The sequence below is a fragment of the Pantherophis guttatus genome, chromosome 8, assembly GCF_059756535.1.
Source record: "Pantherophis guttatus breed Tessera chromosome 8, ASM5975653v1, whole genome shotgun sequence".
NCBI classification, from domain to species: Eukaryota; Metazoa; Chordata; class Lepidosauria; order Squamata; family Colubridae; genus Pantherophis; species Pantherophis guttatus.
Window position 1 is genome coordinate 58358582 of NC_142070.1, and position 21214 is coordinate 58379795.

At 41.5% G+C, this 21214-nt stretch overlaps 1 protein-coding gene across 1 annotated transcript in view; it reads left to right on the forward strand.

Annotated features, from left to right (window-relative positions):
* Positions 1-19779, forward strand: part of LOC117660712 (ADP-ribosyl cyclase/cyclic ADP-ribose hydrolase 1-like) — a 96963-nt gene extending 77184 nt beyond the window's left edge. The window contains exons 7-9 of the mRNA XM_034408880.3: positions 11805-11891; positions 13546-13616; positions 18557-19779. Of these exons, the coding sequence (XP_034264771.1) occupies positions 11805-11891; positions 13546-13609 (151 nt within the window). The 3' untranslated portion in view covers positions 13610-13616; positions 18557-19779. The remainder of the gene's footprint in view (positions 1-11804; positions 11892-13545; positions 13617-18556) is intronic.
* Positions 19780-21214: the final 1435 nt, after the last annotated feature.

The window sequence follows — 21214 nt, forward strand, 5'->3', positions numbered from 1 at the left end:
AATGAAATAGGACAGGTAAAAGAAGATATTAAAAATATGAACGATAAAATAGAGACCATACAACAAGCAATGTTGGAGAATGACCAAAGAATAAAAAAAATGGAAACAAAAATGGACCAAATAGATGTCAAAATAAAAATGGTGGAACAGAAGTCATTACAACTAAATAAGGAGCTGTCAGACTCAATTGCGTTTTTAGAAATGGAGAAAGCTTCATATTTCCTACGGTTCCAAAATATCGCGGAAGAGAAAGAGGAGGATTTGGGAGAAAAAATGGCAGAAATTTTGGCAAAATTAACACAAAGAAACAATAAGGGGACAGATAGACGAAATTTACCGTGTGCACACCAACTATATATGAAGACACAGGCTGGCAAGGGAAGTACCTGTAAGATTTACAAAAAAAGCAGTGAGAGATGAAATTTATAAGAAATCAAGAGAAGAAACATTAACATACAAAGGTAAAGAAATTATAATTTTGAAGCAGATACCACGAAGAATCCGGAATCAACGACAACAATACCAATTTTTGACAACTCAACTGACCAAATATAAAATGATGTTTAGATGGTTAATACCACATGACATACTTATTACATGGCAAGACAGAAAATACAGAGTGGGCATGGTAGAGAAAGCACAAGAATTTTATAAACGTTGTCTTTCACAGGAAGAAGAACAAGAAATCAAGGAAGAATCAGAGAACAAAAGCCAGGAGGAAGATCAAATAGAAGAAATGGAAAGAGAAAGAGAAATAAGAAAAATACAGGACAAAGAACAAGAAGAAAAAGAGGGAGCAAGAGGGAGAATAAAAAGAGAGACAAGAAACACCAAAAACCAACTTCAGTAAGAAATGGCAGAGGCAATAAATCTCTTCTCTGTGAACATAAATGGTTTGAATGCACCAAAAAAAAAGAACACAAATTTTTACTAAATTAAAAAAACTTGAAACGGACATAATATGCCTTCAAGAGGCACACATTAAAAAAGGATACCAGAAACTATTAGAGAACCCAAAATTAGGAAGACTATATACATCACTAATACAAAAGAAAAAAAGAGGAATTTCTATATATGTAAAAGAAAGAATAAAATCAAAATTAATTCATTCAGACGAAGAAGGTAGAATGTCAAGAGCCTTGGTGGTGCAGCGGACTAAAGTGCTGTTAAGTAGCACTTAGCTGCCAGCTGCCTGCAATTACTGCGAGTTCAAATCTCACTAGGCTCAAGGTTGACTCAGCCTTCCATCCTTCCGAGGTAGATAAAATGAGGACCCGGATTGTGGGGGCAATAAGCGGACTTTGTATATAAAAGAACACCGCTTAGGGGGGGCCAAAAGCCCTACTAAGCAGGTATATACAAAAGTATGAAGGCTATTGCTTAATGCATTGTAAGCCACCCTGAGTCTCCGGAGAAGGGCGGCATATAAATCAAACAAACAAACAAACAAACAAATAAATAAATAAATAAATAAATAAATAAATAAATAAATAAATAAATGTTAATGGTAGAATTAGAAATCGAACAAAAACAACTGTTATTAATAGTAATATATGCTCCCAATAAAAATCAACACGAATTTTTTTTTAAAATGCACAATAAAATAATAGAACTAGGATATGATAATATTTGTTTAATTGGGGACTATAACACAATAGTGGATATAAAAAAAGATTACAAGAGTAATAAAAAATAAAATAAAAAAAGAAAGATATATTACCAAAAGAATTCTTGAATATGACAACAGAACTAAAATTGCGAGATGTATGGAGAAAAATGCATAGTGAAGAGAGCCAATATACATTTTATTCACACCCACTCAATTCTGGTCCAGGATTGATATGGTTTGGATGACAGTGGAAATATGGACATGAGTGGAAGAAGTAGAAATAGGAGTAAACGAGTGGGCAGACCATAACCCAATAACTATAAAATGGAAAAGACAAAAAGATCTAAAAGATGGACATTGAATCAAAATATATGCAAAGACAAAGAATACAAACAGATATTGGAAAAGGAGTTGAAGATATTCTTTAGGGTGAATAAAAAAAAAGATACATCAATACAAAACCTTTGGGACATGCTAAAGGCATACATCCGTGGACTGACAATGGCTTATAACGTAAGGAAGAAGAAACAAAGGAAATGTCAACAAGAAAAAGTACAGGAAGAACTTAAAAAGTTAGAAAGAAAATTACAGGAAGATCCCCAAAATAAAAAAAATAAAAGAGGAATGGAATATAGTTAGACATAAAATAAATTTAACAATCCAAAAGGAAATAGTGCAGAAAATAAAGATGTCAAAACAAAAAAATTTTGAACATGCGAATAAAATGGGTAGATGGTTGGCCTATAAATTAAAAAAAGAAAAAGATAAAAGAATGATATATCAATTGAAAGATGAAAATGGAATAACCCAACACAAAAGGGAGGACAAAAAGGAAATTATACAAAAGTTTTTCTCAAATCTGTCAGGAAGAGATAGCAGAAGAAAAAGTTAAGGGAGGGAACAAATATAGAGGGAACAAACTTGTGTAAAATTGTGGAGGAACAACAGGAAATACTAAATAGACCGATAACTGAAACAGAATTTGATATGGCAATGAAAAAACAACAAAACAACAAAACACCGGGCCCGGACGGACTCCCAGTAGAGTTATATAAAAACACTCAAGAAATGCTGGGGGGGATGATGTTGGAAATATTCAATGAGGCTCTAGAACAGGCAAATATACCTAAAACATGGACAGAAGCAATAATCACCCTTATTCCCAAAGAGGATACAGATCATTAACAAATATAGAACTACAGACCAATATCATTGTTAAATACTGATTACAAGATATTTATGTCAATCATAGCTGAAAGAACAAAAAAAATCTTGAACAAACATATACATTCAGATCAAAATGGTTTCCTGCCAGGTGGACCAATTAAAAACAATACGAGAACAATAATAAATACCCTAGAGTTTTATGAAGTACATCCAGAAAAACAAGCTTCACTGGTTTTCCTTGATGCCCAAAGCATTTGATAATATGAACTGGAAATTTATTGAACTGAAATTTATTGAATTTATTGAATATGAACTGGAAATCAATTGAAACTTATGGAATTTGGGACTAAATTTGAAAATATGATTGGAAAAATTTACACAAAACAAACGGCGAGGGTAATCATGAATGTGACAGGGAAATTCGATATAACAAAAGGGGTGAGACAAGGATGCCCACTTTCTCCACTACTATTTATATGAACTTTAGAAACACTTTTGAAGAGAATTAGAGAGGATCAAGAAATAAAAGGGTTAAAGATAAAGACAGAAGAATATAAGCTTCAGGCTTTTGCTGATGATCTGGTGTTTATAATGGAGAAACCATTAGAATCAGGCCCAAAATTGATTAAAAAAAAATAGAAGAATTTGGCGAAGTAGTGGGACTTAAAATTAATAAAAATAATTCTAAATTATTAACTAAAAATCTTACAAAGATACAAGAGAAGGAATTAGAATGCAGTACAAAAATTCAAATAACCAAGAAAATAAAATACTAATAAAATACTAGGGATTTGGCTTACTGCAAGATGCTCCTCAATTAAGGAAGACAATTATGACAAATTACTACTGCAAATTAAAAAAGATTTAGATAATTGGAAAAATTTACAAATTTCATTTATGGGAAGGATCGCTATGATCAAAATGAATATTTTGCCCAAAATACTATTTCTCTTCCAAGTTATACCAGTAAATTTGAGAAGACTTTCTTTGAAACATTAAATAGAACAATTACCAAATTTATATGGCAAGGAAAAAGACCAAGAATTAGATTAAAAACATTGCAAGACACAAAAGATAGAGGAGGAGTAGCACTCCCAGATTGGGAAATATATTATCAAGCATCTTGTATAACCTGGCTGAAAGAATGGATGGAGTTAAGGGACAAAAGAACATTAGTGATTGAAGGGCACAACTTGCAAGTGGGATGGCATGCATTCCTTTGGGACGAAAGAATAAAATATATGGCTACTTTAGAAGACACATACTAAGGAAAGCATTGCTACAAATTTGGATCAAGATTAAAAAAAAAATTACACAAAAATACCAATTTGGATTTCACCTACAGAAACATTAAAACATCCAAATTTACTGAGTGGGACAAGATAATAAGATATAGAAATATATTAAAAGAACAAGGAAATCTGAAAACAAAACAGGATTTGGAACAAGATCTAAATAGAGAAATCGATTGGGGGACATATACGCAAATTCGGTCAAAATATAAAGAAGATACAAAATTAAATGCAATACACACTGAACAAAATGAATTGGATAAAATTATACAAGGGACGGAGGAGAAATTAATCAGTAGAATATACAATTTTTTGCTGCAATATAAAATGGAAGAAGAAATAGTTAAGGATACAATGATTAAATGGGCAAAAAACTTTAACCACACAATAGAATTGGAGAAATGGGAAAAATGCGGCCAATAAATACAAAACTAACAATGTCCACGGCATACAAGGAAAACCAGTTGATGATGTTTCATAGATGGCATCTACATACTTGCAAAGATGTTTCTGAGTAAATCTCCAGTGTGTTGGAAATGTAAGAAGAGCTATGGAACATACTACCACCTTTGGTGGACATGTCCAGTTGCAAAGAGTTCTGGGTTAAAATTAAAGAATGGCTAGAGAAAATAATAGAACAACCTATGAGCGGAAAACCAGAGACATTCTTATTAGGGATATTTACGGAAAAATACTCCAAGGAAATAAAATATTTGATCTTACACATTATAACAGCTGCCTGTATAGTATACGCACAAAATTGGAAAAAAGAAAATATACCAACAGAAGAAGAGTTGATAAAAAAAATCTTAAGAGTGTGCCGAGATGGATAAATTAACAAAAGAGTTTAAAGAAAAAGAGGATACGGAATATTATATAATCTGGCACAAATGGTATAAGTGGCTGGAGAATAGGAATAGGAATAACAGAGAAGAAAAATAGGGGTGAAATGTAAAAAAGGAAAGAATGAATATGTCAATGTATAGAAAATATAAAGTTAATAGGCATCTTAATAAATACACTGTAATTAAAAGAGAGGGGACAAGAAGAAACTGGAATAATATAAAGGGAAAAGGGAGAAAATGTAAATACTAGAAGATCATCACGAAATAGCTGTTAAGAGAGTATATATATAAATGTTGTATGTCTTGTAATGTCATTTTATGTTATAATAAAAAATTAAAAATTAAAAAAAAAGAAAATTATAACCATTGCATTAAATCAAAACATCCTATATCTTCAGGGATTATGATATCGCTATTTCCTAGAACTACTGTGTACAAGGCAGGTTGATCTGGTTAAATGCTCCAATTCTTACACATTTAATCTACCAAGTCTTCCACTATTACTATATCACAAGGTTCTTCACAAGGACATACTGGTCCATGATCACAACAATGGTAACAACAACAATATTCAGTGAAACAATTACAATCACAGAACCAACACATCTTGTAGGGTGCTTAAGTCCCACAGTTTATTTTGGGATCTTCAGATGGAATAACAGAGGGCATCACTCAGGCAGGAAAAATCAAAAAGTTGGTACTCCTGCAACGAGAAAAATCACAAACAAAACCCATGCATACCACAATGACCACATAAGTTTTTGGTAATGTTTATTTTCAGCGGGTCTTCTCCAGGAACTACTTTCCACTCTTTAAGTTTGTCAACTGGTTCTTTTACTTGTGTGTAGTAGGTCCACCTTTTGTTGTTGTCCAGACTGCTGTTTCAGTGGTCAACAGAAGTTGGTAGGACCTGTCCTGGGCTTGCCTAAGTTTTTCCTCACGTCAGCTTTTTATCAGGACCCAATCACCAGGCTGGAACTTACGGACAGCAAATTTGTGAGGTAGGATTTGAGCTAGTAGTAGTCTTTTGTTTCTGAGGCAAGATAAAGGAGAGTATATGGTATACAGTTCTTTACAAAATATATTTAATTTCATATTGGCTTTGGCTTTTTTGACTTCTCCTAACCCGTATGGGGAATGGGATCTGGGGACACAAGTCCGGAGGGAGTTGGTGTATGGCTGCCCTTCACTACCGGTTTCCATCAATTTTAAGATTATTTCAACTGGTCGGCCTTCGTGAGAGGACGGTTGGGCCAAGAAATTTCTGGGTGTCAAATGGCATGTATCTCCCCTCCACTGCTGTGAGAAGGCAATGGAGTCCGGTTGCTTGTGCCATGGATTGGAACTTTTCCCCTGTGGACTTATAACATCATGGTGGTCTCCCGACCATGGACTATTTTCACCCCTAATGATCAGATGTATTCAGTGTCTGAGCTCCTTACCCTGCAAGACTTCCCCCTCTCACAGGTTTGGCCCTCCACTCTATCGAGGGCCTATCTTGATGACGGATTTTGGAATCCTGAGAGATGGCATGTTGCGAGGAGAGGGCTGTGGTGTTTTTTGGGGAAGTTTTTAAACAAGATTTTAAAGGGTTCTGGGAAGGGGGTGGGTTGTGTGGGTATGGGGGAGAACCCACAGGGGAGGGGGCTTGGTCCGGCTGAGGAGCGCGGCATGGGAGGTGCGGGAATCAGGGTCAAGGAGGGGGTTTGAGCTTGTGTTGTTGATGGACATTATATCAGTACTGTGGGTGGGAGGGGCAGATATGGCAGGAACGGGGGGTCATATCATGTTATGGGAGTGCGCGCTTGCTGTCTTCGAGCGGTCGTGCGCTCCGGCCTCCAACGCTTCTCTCGTTCCCCAGGTTGCACAGACCCTCAGGCCCTGGGCCTTCGGCTGATGCTATGCAACGTCAGGTCCGTGGTAAATAAAGCTCCTGTCAGGTTTGTGATCTTGTTCAGGAGGGGGGAGCGGACCTGGCGGGTATTACGGAGACCTGGTTGGGCCAGGAGGGGGTCCCCCTTGTTGAAATGTGCCCAACCGGTTTTCGTGCATTTCATCAGCCGATGTCACAGGGGAGGGGAGGGGGTGGCGGTTGTTATTAAAGAAGGTCTTGGTCCAAGGGAGGCCACTATTCCTCAGACGGCCGGATGTGAGTCCCTCCTTGTGAAGTGGGGTCATGGGGTGCAGATGGGCTTGTTGGTTACATACCTGGCTTCCTGCCACGTGGCAGTGACCCTGCCCGAGCTGCTCAATGTTATAGCCATGGTGGCAGTTGATACCCCCAGGCTTATGGTCATGGGGGATTTTAACCTGCCATCTGTCGGTGAGGCATCTGAGGTGGCTCGGGAGTTCATGGCTTCCATGACAGCAATGGATCTGACCCAGTTAGTTCATGGCCCTACTCACACGGGGGGAAAGACACTGGTCTTGGTTTTTGTCTCTGGTCAGTGGTTGAGTGATTTTGAGATGGGGATATAGCGATCAAGCCCTTGTCATGGTCGGATCACTCCCTCCTTCGCTTTGACCTTCGAACCTCCACACCCCACCACAGGGACCGATGAGGTGGTTCCGTCCCAGGTGCCTGATGGATCCGGATAGGTTCCAGACGGAGCTTGGGCCATTTCCTGAGGCTCTGGCTCATGGCTCGACTGAAGACCTAGTGGCCGCCTGGGATAGGGCGGCCGCTGGAGCTTTGGACTGGGTCGTGCTTTTGCGGCCTCTGACCTGGCACCAGTCTCACCTGGCTCCTTGGTTCACCGAGGAGCTGAGGGAGATGAAGCGCTGGAAAAGATGCCTGGAGAGCAGTTGGAGGGCCAGCCATTCTGAATCCAACCGAACACTGGTAAGGTCTCATATTAAGACCTAACTGGTGGCGATAAAAGTGGCAAAATACAATTATTTTTCCGCTCTTATTGCATCATCTGATAATTGCCCAGCTGCCCTATTTAAGGTGACCTGCTCCCTGCTCCACCAGAAAGCGCGGGAGGACCCCTTGGAGGGTAGCGCCGAGGACTTTGTACAGTATCTGTATGACAAAATCACTCAGATTCGGGAACATTTGGACTCTGACTGGGTAGATTCAGGGGGGATGATGGAGGCAGGTCTTGAGAATATTATCTGGGGAGAGTTTGATTCTGTGACTCCCGAAGATGTGGACAGGATACTGGGCAGACTGAATGCGGCCACATGTTTATTGGACCGGTGTCCCTCCTGGTTGGTGCTGGCCTCCCGGGAGGTTACACGAGGCTGGCTCCAGGAGATTATTAATGCTTCTTTTTTTTAAATTTATTTATTTATTTATTTTTTAATTTGATTTATATGCCGCCCTTCTCCGAAGACTCAGGGCGGCTTACAATGTGCTCAGCAATAGCCTTCATCCTTTTGTATATTTATACAAAGTCAGCTTATTGCTCCCACAAACTGGGTCCTCATTTCACCTACCTTAGAAAGGATGGAAGGCTGAGTCAACCTTGAGCCTTGGCGAGATTTGAACCCTGCAGTAATTGCAGGCAGCTGGTCTTAATAACCAGCTTAATAACAGGGTGCCTTAAACCCCTGTACTACCAAGTCTCTTGAGTGAGGGTGTCTTCCCTGCCGCCTTGAAGGAGGCAATGTGAGGCCTCTCCTCAAGAAGCCTTCTCTGGACCTGGCAGTGTTGGCTAATTATCGTCCAGTCTCCAACCTTCGCTTTGTTGCGAAGGTTGTTGAGAGTGTGGTAGCGCGACAGCTTCCTCAGTACCTGGATGAATCAGCTTATCTAGATCCGTTCCAGTCGGGCTTCAGGCCTGGGTACAGCATGGAAACGGCATTGGTTGCATTGGTGGATGATCTCTGGAGGGCTCGGGACAGGGGGTGCTCCTCTGTCCTGGTCCTGTTAGATCTCTCAGCGGCTTTTGATACCATCGACTGCACCGGTTGGAAGAGTTGGGGGTAGGAGGCACTGTACTACGGTGGTTCTCCTCCTTTCTCTCCAACTGGTCGCAGTCTGTGTTGACAGGGGGGCAGATGTCGACCCCGAGGCCCCTTATATGTGGGGTGCCACAAGGATCGGTCCTCTTGCCCCTTTTGTTCAACATTTATGTAAAGCTGCTGGGCGAGATCATCCATGGTTTCGGGGTGGAGTACCACCAGTATGCTGATGACACCCAGCTGTACATCTCCACCCCAGACCACCCTTGAAGTGATGTCCCAGTGCCTGGAGGCCGTACAGATCTGGATGGGGAGAAACAGGCTCAGGCTCAACCCATCCAAGACCGAGTGGCTGTGGTTTCCAACGTCCCGATATAGTCAGCTGGTGCCATCGCTGACTATTGGGGGCAAATCATTGGCCCCCACGGAAAGGGCTCGCAACTTGGGTGTCTTTAGAAGAGCATTTGATGGCCATGACCGGGAGGATTTTTCATCAGGTTTGCCTGATCCGCCAGTTGCGTCCCTTTCTAGATCGGGACTCCTTACGCACGGTCACTCATGCCCTTGTCACCTCCCGTCTGGACTATTGTAACACTCTCTACATGGGGCTCCCCTTGAGGAGCACTCGGAGGCTCCAACTGGTGCAGAGTGCGGCCGCGCGGGTGGTGACGGGAGCGATGTGGCGCTCCCATGTAACGCCTCTCCTGCGCGAGCTGCACTGGCTCCCGGTGGTCTTCCGAGTGCGCTTCAAGGTTTTGGTTATCACCTTTAGAGTGCTCCATGGCTTAGGACCTGGTTATTTACGGGACCGCCTGCTACCACCAATAGCCTCCCACCGACCAGTACGCTCCCATAGAGAGGGGCTCCTCCAAGTGCCGTCGGCCAAACAATGTCGACTGGTGGCCCCCAGGGGGAGAGCCTTCTCTGTGGGGGCACCTACTATCTGGAACGAGCTCCCCCCCCGAGATACGGAGGATCCCGGATCTGTGTACCTTCCGTCGCGCACTCAAGACTTTTTTATTTCATCAAGCTGGCCTGACCTAAGTTTTTTCCCCTTTTTAAATGGAAATTTTAAATTTAGTTTTAAATTATTGGGGTTTTAAATGCAGCCAAATTATTTAATTCGTTTTATTCTATTTTAAATTTTGTATTTATATGTTTTATTCTATGGCTGTTCACCGCCCTGAGTCCTTCAGGAGTAGGGCGGTATACAAATTCAATAAAATAAATAAATAAATAAATAAAAACAAAGCTTAAGAACTATATGTTTATATGACTACTAATATTATTGTAAAGTGACAGAAGATGTATGGAACCAGTGATGTCATATCTATGTCCAATGTTTTTTAAATTTTGTATTATTAATAAAAAACTTTTTATATTAAAAAAAAGAAAGAAACCTCAAACATTTCCAGAAAAAAAAAATCAAAATTGTATTCAGAGCAGAAAAGAAAATATATCCGCATAGCTTTTATATGCAGATGAAAGAGACCAAAACAGTGAAAGGCCAGGCTGCAAGAGCAGGTCACCCATTTGCCCGGCCTTTCTCAGACAGGCTTGGAGGGGGGGGAGAAAAATGGTTAAAATGAGCAGAAAAACTGCATTCCCTCCTTTCCTGCTTCTCTCGCTCTTTCAAGGCAAAATATCCTCGAATTAATAACCAGTGAGGACAGGAAAAAATTTAAAAGACTACACAGAAATCTCATTCCCTTTCTCCACTCAGCATACTTTTGACAAAATAAGTTTCTTTATTTCTTTTCCTTGCAAACACTTGCTATTGCCTTTCCTCTTACTTCACAACAACAACAACAAACATCTTGCAACTTACTGTTTCTTTCTACGAAAGGGAATCAAAGTACATTCACACCAGCTTTTACCATCAACATACTCACATTTGCAAACTGCAGTCAGACTGCAATTGGACTGCTTGTGTACACCAATTTCACATGCAAAAATCCCATTTCATGCTTTCTCCATGCAAAGCAAGAGAAAGGGAGGTGGCTTAGAAAAGAGGGCAGCATGGAAAAAACAAAAATAGAGTAATGAGGAAAAGGTGAACCTTCAAAAAAAAAAAAGACACAGAGGGAGAATCTAAAGCATATTTACAGCAACCTCTTTTGTATTCTGAAATTGTATAAAACTTCTGGTGGGCCCTTTGTTATTAGAATAGAATAGAATAGAATAGAATAGAATAGAATAGAATAGAATAGAATAGAATAGAATAGAATAGAATAGAATTTTTTATTGGCCAAGTGTGATTGGACACACAAGGAATTTGTCTTGGTGCATATGCTCTCGGTATACATAAAAGAAAAGATACGTTCATCAAGAATCATAAGGTACAACACTTAATGATAGTCATAGGGTACAAATAAGCAATATAAATTGTAAGGATACAAGCAACAAAGTTAAAGTCATACAGTCATAAGTGGAAGGAGATGGGTGATGGGAACGATGAGAAGATTAATAGTGCAGTCTTAGTAAATAGTTTCACAGTGTTGAGGGAATTATTTGTTTAGCAGAGTGATGGCATTTGGGATCTATAGTTTTTTCATGCATTGCTCTTTAGTTTTTCCTGTTTCTTGTTTTGGATCTCGACCCTCCCTCCCCCATCCCCCAGACGAGCCTGATTTTACATTTTCTTTAATTGTAATGATGATACTGCGAAACCCCTTCCAAATATGCTATCTATATGTGCAATGTGGTATAAGAAGAAAAAAAAAAAGCTTGCTATAAAAAAAAAACCCCTCTGTGTACTGATGCCTCTTTTGGTCTGCTTAAATGGTGGATGCTGGGGGCAAGACTGATTATGCTGATTTGGGTGTTTAGGACTGAGGTTACCTTGAAAACACTAGAGTGATTTTTAAACTATTGGAAAAATATTTATTCAGGCATCAGGCATCACGTTTTTATTTTCTGGAAGGATTTAGCACAGAGACAATATATACCTGGAACTAACATGTGATGGGCTTCTATTACCAGGGAATCTTGCACAGGACATTCCATTGCACAATTGAGAGAGATCTTGGAAAACCGAAATATAAGTGTCTCCTGCGAAGACAATTACAGGTAATTTCTGTGCAGCAGAATAATAAAAATTACAGAAATAATGCGACATTATCATCTTCAAAAACCTCAACACAGTTTCTGCCTTATCACTTAATAGATATTATTGTTATTTTAATCAAGTATCAATCATTGTAATTTTTAAGGATACTGTTTAAACTAGAGTTAATATAATAAAAGAAAAGGAATGAATTGATAAAGGTTATATCCATGGCTCCCTCCTCATAAGTCAACCTTTCCAGAGGTTACAATAAAACTTATAAAAATGATTCCATTATATAGTTATAATGTGAACATATGCAGAATCAGATAAGCAAAATATAGATTGAGAATCAGAGCTTTTGTAAACAGCTTTTTCATCAGTTTATTAAAGTGGCGTTATCAAGATCAAAAATTAAAGATTCAAATGTATTTTTGAACAATGTGTCTCAAACTAGAAGCTTCCAATCACATAAAGAATAAAAGGATGATTTGGGAGGAAAGGGACAGCCAAATAAATCACTATTCATACAAATCATTCAAAGATAGTGTGACCCCAAACTAAACCTTGTATGCAGTGAACTCTCTATTGATGTGATGGAAAGACGTACCATATTTTTCAGTCTATAAGACACACTTCTCCCCCGAAAAAAGTGGGTGGAAATGTCTGTACGTCTTATAAAATGAATGTTGCTGAAACCCTGCCCACCTGCCAGCACCCACCCTTCGGCCGTTTTCGGCCTCCACATGCCCCATTTTCAGCCTCTGCATGCCCCATTTTTGGCCTCCATGCACACCATTTTTGGCCTCTGCACACCTTGTTTTTGGCTTCTGTGTATCCCATTTTCAGCCCATTCCAGGCAGAAAGGAATTGCCACTGCCGCTGATTGCCGCCTATCACCGCCAATTGCCAGCAATAGGCAGAGGTGATCCCCACTGCCTGGAACAGGCTTAAAACAGTATGCACGGAGGCTGAAAACATGATGCACGGAGGCGGTGATAGGCAGCAGCAATCCCCTCAGCCTGGAACAGCTGATTGGCGGTATTCTGGGAGGCCTATCCAGCCACCAATCAGCTGCTAGTGCTAAATCAGGCTGCCATAACATGCTGAAGCTGACCAGGATGTTTGCTGTTTGCTGCAAGGACACTAGCCAGATGAATATCGATGGGAGGCAGAGGCAGATTTTTTTTTCTTGTTTTCCTCTCCAAGAGCTAGGTGCATCTTATGGTCTGGAATGTCTTATAGTGCAAAAAATATGGTAATTAATTTTATGTCTTTGGTGAAGGCTTAATGCTACATTCAAAAGTAGTTTGAATTATTTTTCTCATGCAAAGTAGTAGGTTTTCCTGATTGTTCTGTATTTTTTCTTTGTTTCTTGTTTGCTCTTTGTCTATTAAAGTGGAAATTTTGACAAAATTAAACTTTCATAAACTGTGTTCAGTAAGGGTGCCTAAAGTGTTATTTAGGCACCCTTACTGAACACAGTTTATGAAGGTTTAATTCTACTTATATCAATAACTAGAAACTCTTCTACTATTACATATACATTGATAAATTAGATCTATACATCTTCTGGATGGATGTAGACCTGCCATATTTATTTATTTTATTTTATTTATTAAATTTGCCACGGTATATGTGGATTTATATGTATATTTTATTACTGTTTTACAACAGGCCGGCACAGTTACTTCAGTGTACGAGAAACCCCAACCACACCGCCTGCACAGTTTGTTCCTAAAATCATGGTATTGTTGTTAACTAAATATAATATGGAATGGAGTATAGCATATAATTTATAAAGCAGAAACTAGAGAAGTAGAAGATAGTAATAAGAAAAATCTTAGCTAATATTTGGTTTGCATTTGTATAGGGATATTGCATATGCTGTGTGCATTTACAAAATAAGAAGGAAATGGTTAGAAGTGATTTATATCTTTCAAAAAATAATCAAAATATTCTTATCAGAGGCCACTTCAAAATCTGAGGGCTATGTCTATCAGAGATCAGAGCCACCACAAGTCTTCCATTTGATAATATGACTCGTTGCCATCTAAATCAATTAACATCTGAGTTTATTTATTTATTTATTTAATTTATATACTGCCCTTCTCCCAAAGGACTCAGAGCGGTGAACAACCGTAATAAAAACAATGTACAAAATAGAATTTAAAAGCAGATTAAAATAATTAAATCATAGGCCGAATTTAAAACTCTCATTTTAAAACCAATTTTAAAACCCCATTAAAACCAAATTAAAATCATTTATCCCATCAGAGGGGCTTGCTGGAATAACAGGGTCTTCACTGCACAACGGAAGGCGCGGAGGTCGGGGATCCTTCGTATGTCCGGGGGTAATTCATTCCAGAGGGCAGGGGCCCCCACAGAGAAGGCTCTCCCTCTGGGGGTCACCAGTCTACATTGTTTGGCTGACGGCACCCTGAGGAGGCCCTCTCTGTGGGAGCGTATTGGTCAGTGGGAGGCAATCGGTGGCAGAATGCGGTCTTGTAGATAGCCAGATCCTAAGCCATGGAGCGTTTTAAAGATGGTAACCAACACCTTGAAGCACACCCAGAAGACCACTGGGAGACAGTGCAGCTCATGCAAGAGGGGTGTTACATGGGAGCAATGGGTCACCTCCATTATTACTCGCGCAGCTACATTCTGGACCAGTTGGAGCCTCCGGGTGCTCCTCAAGGGGAGCCCCATGTAGAGAGCGTTACAATAGTCCAGATGGGAAGTGACAAGAGCATGAGTGACTGTGTGCAAGGCATCCCGATCCAGAAAGGGGCGCAACTGGAAAATCAGGCGAACCTGATAAAAAGCCCCCCTGGCCACGGCCGTCATATGATCATCCGTGAGTCCAGGAGGACGCCCAAGTTGTGAGCCCTCTCTGAGGGGGTAAGATCTCATCCCCAATAGTCAGCGATGGTGTGAGCTGGCTATATCGGGATGCCAGAAACCACAGCCACTCAGTCTTGGAAGGGTTGAGTCTGAGCCTGTTCCTCCCCATCCAGATCCGCACGGCCTCCAGGCAATGGGACATCATGTCAAGGGCATCATTGGGGTGGCCTGGGGTTGAAATGTACAACTGTGTGTCATCGGCATACAGTTGATACTTCACCCCAAAGCCACAGATGATCTCGCCCAGCGGCTTCACATAAATGTTAAACAGGAGGGGCGAGAGAACCAATCCCTGTGGCACCCCACAAGTGAGGAACCTTGAGGTCAACCTCTGCCCTCCCATCAACACAGACTGCATATGGTCAGAGAGGAAGGAGGAGAACCACTGTAAAACGGTGCCCCCCACTCCCAACCCCTCTAGCCAACGCAGCATGATACCATGATCGATGGTATCAAAAGCTGCTGAGAGGTCTAGGAGGACCAGAACAGAGGAGCAACCCCTGTCCTGAGCCCTCCAGAGATCATCAACCAATGCGATCAATGCCATTTCCATGCTGTAACCCGCCCTGAAGCCCGACTGGCACTGATCTAGATAGACAGCTTCATCCAGGAATCGAGGAAGTTGCCTCACCACCACACTCTCGACAACCTTCGCCGTGAAGCGAAGGTTGGAGACAGGATGATAATTAGCTAAAACAGCCAGGTCCAGGGAAGGCTTCTTGAGGAGGGGCCTCACCACCGCCTCTTTCAGGGCAGCTGGGAAGACACCCACACCCAGCAAAGCGTTGGTAATCTCCTGAAACCAGCCTCGTGTAACCTCCTGGGAGGCCAGTACCAACCAGGAGGGACACGGGTCTAGTAAACATGTGGTAGCGTTAAGCCTCCCCAAAATCCTGTCCATGTCCTCAGGAGTCACAGGGTCAAACTCCTCCCAGATAACAGTCTCAAGACTTGCCTCCGTCATCCCGTCTGAAACTATCCAATCAGAGTCCAGGCTGTGCCGAATCTGAGCGATTTTATCATGCAGATACTGCCCAAAATCCTCAGCTCTACCCTGCAAGGGGTCCTCCCTCGCTCCCACCTGGAGTAGAGAGTGGGTCATCCTGAACAGGGCGGCTGGGCGGTTCTCTGCAGATGCAATAAGAGTGGAAAAATAGTTAGATTTTGCCACTCTTATTGCCACTAGGTAGGTCTTGATTCGGCACGGCTGGTCCTCCAATCGCTCTCTAGGCGTCTTTTCTGGTGCTTCATCTCTCTCAGCTCCTCGGAGAACCAAGGAGCCAATTGAGAATGGCACTGGGTCAGAGGTCGCAAAGGCGCGATGCGGTCCAAGGCTCCGGCGGCTGCCCTATCCCAGGCGGCCGCCAGCTCCTCAGCCAAAGCTGTGGGAGCCTCTGGGAATGGCCCAAGCTCTGTCAGGAACCTCTCGGGGTCCATCAGGCACCTGGGAGGGCACCACCTGGTCGGTTCCATCTCCGTGCAGCGAGGGGGAGCAGTACGAAAGTCCAGCTGAAGGAGTGAATGATCTGTCCATGACAAGGGCTTGATGACTAGATCCCCTATTGTGAGATCATTCAGCCACTGACCAGAGACAAAAATCAAGTCTAGTGTGTGTCCCCCTATGTGGGTAGGGTCATGAACTAACTGGGTCAGGTCCATGGCCATCATGGAAGCCATGAACTCCTGAGCCACTTCCGACGTTTCACCAACGGATGGCAGGTTGAAATCCCCCATGACCATAAGCCTGGGGGTATCCACCGCCACCCCGGCTGTTACGTTGAGCAGCTCAGGCAGGGCAGCTGCCACGCGGCAGGGAGCCAGGTACATGGTCAGCAAACCCTTCTGCACCCCATGACCCCGCTTCACAAAGAGGGTCTCACAGCCAGCTATCTGAGGAACAGTGGCCTCCCTTGGACTAAGACTTTCTTTAATAATCACCGCTACCCCTCCGCCCCTCCCCTGGGCTGATGAAATGCGTGGAAGCCTGGTGGGCACATCTCCACGAGGGGAACCCCCCCTCGTGGCCCAGCCAGGTCTGCACCCCCCTCTTGAACTAAATCATGAATGAGGGGGGCTTTATTAGTCACAGACCTGGCATTGCACAACAACAACCGAAGGCCCGGGCCCTAAGACTCTGCACAACCTGGAATACAAGAAGCGCCTTGGGGGCCGGAGCATGCCATCGCTCGCAACCAGCGAATGCGTACTCCCTGTACATGATACGGCCCCCTGCGCCCACCATATCTGCCCCTCCCACTCACTGTTTTGATGGAATGGCCCTTCGTCTCATCCCTATCTAACCCCCTCCCTCTCTCCTCCCGCCATGACCCTCAGACCCACTCTGCCACTCTGTGGTTCTACAGACCCCCCCAGGTCCTTCCCACCCCTTCCTAAAACTCCGTAAAAACTTTGTATATGTATTAATCAAAAATCCCCTCACTTTCCTTTTTGCTGCAAGCTCAGCTTTTGATTCTGAGGGACCATGATGAAAATAGGCTGCCTTTCATCTGTGGACATCAGTAGTTGGATCTTAGGAGACTCCTGACTTTTTGCCCCTGGGATATCTGCAGAGGACATTCTGACACAAAAAAGTCTAAGGTTGCACATAAAAAATTCTCTGCCTCCTAATACAGCCAGTAACCACAACGACCTTGGGAGAGGGGGAAAAACAATGGCCAATGATGGGGGCCATATTTTAGAAAAGAACATACATTATCAAGTGGCAGTAAAAACTGGAGTCCTACTAGACAATTACTTAAATATGAGCCATATTTGTGTGCGGCTGCCAAAAAAGCCAATGCAGTCCTAGGCTGCATTAACAGAGGGTTAGAATCAAGATCATGCGAAGTGTTAGTACCGGTTTATAAGGCCTTAGTAAGATCACACTTCGAATACTGCATCCAGTTCTGGTCACTACAATATAAAAAAGTTGTTGACACTCTGAAAAAGTGTAGACAACAGCCACAAAGCTGATTAGGGGGCTGGAGGCTAAAACATATGAAGAAAGGTTGCAGGAATTGGGTATGTCTAGTCTAGTGGAAGGAAGGACTCAGAGTGTTCCAATATTTGAGGGGCTGCCACAAAGAAGAGTGGGTCAACCTATTTTCAAAAGCATTAGAAGGCAAGACAAGAAGCAATGGATAGAAATTAATCAAGGAGTGAAGCAACCTAGAATTAAGGAGAAATTTCCTAACAGTGAGAACAATTATCCAGTGGAATGGGTTGCCTTTAGAAGTTGTGGGTCTCCATCAGTGGAGGCTATTAAGTAGAGACTGGGGAGCCACTTCCCTGGAATGGTATAGGGCAGTGATGGCGAACCTTTTAGGGACCGAGTGCCCAAACTGCAACCCAAAACCCACTTATTTATCACAAAGTGCCAATATGGCAATTTAACCTGAATAATGAGGTTTTGTGAGGAATTTCAATCACTCTTTCACAACTTGACTTCTCCCTGGTGGCACTGGATTTCTTTAACAGCACAACTCAGGAATGATGGGAGTGTAGTACAGTAGCCTCTTCCTTCCTTCCTTCCTTCCTTCCTTCCTTCCTTCCTTCCTTCCTTCCTTCCTTCCTTCCTTCCTTCCTTCCTTCCACCTCCTCTGATTTCACCTTAGGAATACATTTAACTTCAAGATGTGTAACAATAAAAGAAGATAACTATTACAAATTAAAAAGACAAATTGAGGAAGATTTGGAGAAATTGAAAAATGTACAGTTAACATTAATGGGAAAGATTCCGATAATTAAGATGAATATATTACCGAGACTATTGTTTTTATTTCAGACAATGCCGATAAAAGTGGAAAAGACATATTTTGAACAGCTTAACAAAACAGTAAGGAAATTTATATGGCAAGGGAAGAAAGTGAGAATCAACATAAAAATGTTACAAGATGTGAGACTATGTGGAGGATTTGAACTGCCGAATTGGGAACTATACTACCAGGCAGCAGCATTGACTTGGATGAGAGAATGGATTGGACTAAGAAATATAAGACTATTAAATTTGGAAGGACATGATTTACAATTGGGATGGCACGCCTTTTTATAATATGGCAGAAGCAAGATGCATACTTATTTTCTATGTAAGAAATGCATTATTACTAGTGTGGGAGAAGATCAGAGATAAATATTATTTGAAAATACCAACATGGTTATCAACAATGGAAGCGTTAATACACTCAAATATTATTAATATTAAAAATATTCTTAGATACAAGAATATATTAACAGATAAGGGGGAATTGAAAGGGAAACAAGAAATAGAAGAACAAGGGATTGAGATGGACAGATATACTGTACTCATATTCAAATACAAACAAGATATGAAAAAGACTACATAGTTTTTATTTAGAAATGACAGAACTGGATAAGATACAGGAACAGATGAAAAAATAATTAATATATATATAATTACCTACTTACCATTGAATTAGAAGAAGAACAAGTAAAAGAAACAATGATAGCTTGGGCAAAAAAAATTGGATATTCAATTGAGTTAAATAAATAGCAGCAGCTATGGGAAAGGAATTTTTAAATTCCACAGCATATAAGAAGAATCAATACAAAATGTTTTACAGATGGCACATGCCAACTGAAAAATTGGCAAAAACATTTAAAGATAAATCAGCTAAATGTTGGAAATGCCATCAGACACCAGGATTGTATTATCATATGTGGTGGACATGTCCAAAAGTGAGAAATTATTGGATTAAAATTAAAACATGGGTAGAAGAAATGATACAACAACATATGGATTTAAAACCTGAACTGTTCCTATTGGGTATCTTACCAGTGAAATTTAGTAAAGAAAATACATATTTGATTATGCACGTTATAACCGCAGTGAGGATAGTATTTGCACAAAGATGGAAAGCAGAGAAAATCCCTACAGAGGGAGAAGTAATTAAGAAAATACTGGATTGTGCAGAAATGAATAGATTGACTTTGACAATTAAAGAAAGAGAGGAATCGGAATATTTTAAGGTATGGGGCAATTTTATCATTGGTTAAAGAATATATATATATATATATATATATATATATATATATATATATATATATATATATATTTGTTTATGTAAGTTTTCACGGGTATGTATGTATATATATATGGTAATGTAATAAAATGAGCGAAGAAGAAAGAAGAGAAAGAAGATAGATAAATGTATTAATAGAAAAGCAAGAAATGTGAGAGAAATGGATAAAAGTGGAGGAGTAGGAAGAAGACACAAAAGATGTACTCAGATGATACACTGATTGATTGATTATGTATTGTATGTTTGTTTGTCTATAAAATAAAAAACTTTTATAAAAAAAACATGTGGATAGAACAAACAAGTAGAAGTTGGTTCCTGAAATTCCTGAGATTTGTGTCATTTGATAATGCACTGGTAAATATAATAGGTGTCATCAGTAAATGACCTAGAACCGTGATGGCGAACCTATGGCATGTGTGCCACAGGTGGCACATGGAGCCATATCTGTGGGCACGCGAGCGTTGCCCTAGCTCAGCTCCAGCGTGCATGTATGCACCGGCCAGCTGATTTTTGGGCCTCTCGGGCCCACTGGAAGTTGGGAAATGGGCTGTTTCCAGCCTCCAGAGGGTCTCTGGGTGGGGTGGGGAAGGCTGTTTTCACCCTCCCCAGGCTCCAAGAAAGCCTCTGGAGCCTGGGGTTGAAAAAAATGGGCCTACTGGGCTCACTATGCCATCACGTGCCAAAAGCGGGGGGAACATGGGGGGGGTGTCGCGCATGCATGAGGGGCGAGGCGCATTGAATTATGGGTGTGGGCACACATGCGTGCAACCCCCCCCACACTCCCCACGCTTTTGCACACGACAGCAAAAAGGTTAGCCATCACTGACCTAGAAAGACCATAAGAGCAATCACTGTTTCTAAATACCGTGTTTCCCCAAAAACATGACCTACCCCAAAAGTAAGTCCTAGCTTGACTTTTACATGTGTACCCAATATAAGCCCTTCCCCCAAAATAAGCCCTAATTAACACCCCACCAACTCCAGGGTTAAAATTAAGCTAGGGTGGGGATGGGGGGTGGAGCTGCCCTACTACTTACCTTCGGACAGTTGCAGCCAGACCTCGCACACCCCGACACTTGCCTTGCCAGCCCATTTCTTCTGCAGCCAGCAAAGCCGGTAAGGCTTTCCTGAAGGCCTCTGCAGCTGATAACAAAGATCTGGATCAATCATTTTGATTTTCACTCAAATCTTCTCAAGACTGTGAGGGGTACTTAAGGCAAAATATGTTACCCTGGCTCATATTTATATTCCCAAATTCACTCACAGGAGCAAGGCTTGCAAGGCAGAGTATCTGGCAATTTCTCTTCCTAGCACTCTTAACATCCATACCATAACAATCAACCTTATTTGGGGTCTCAGGTTTTGGCTGGGGAAATCCATGGGAAATACTCTGAAGGGACTTG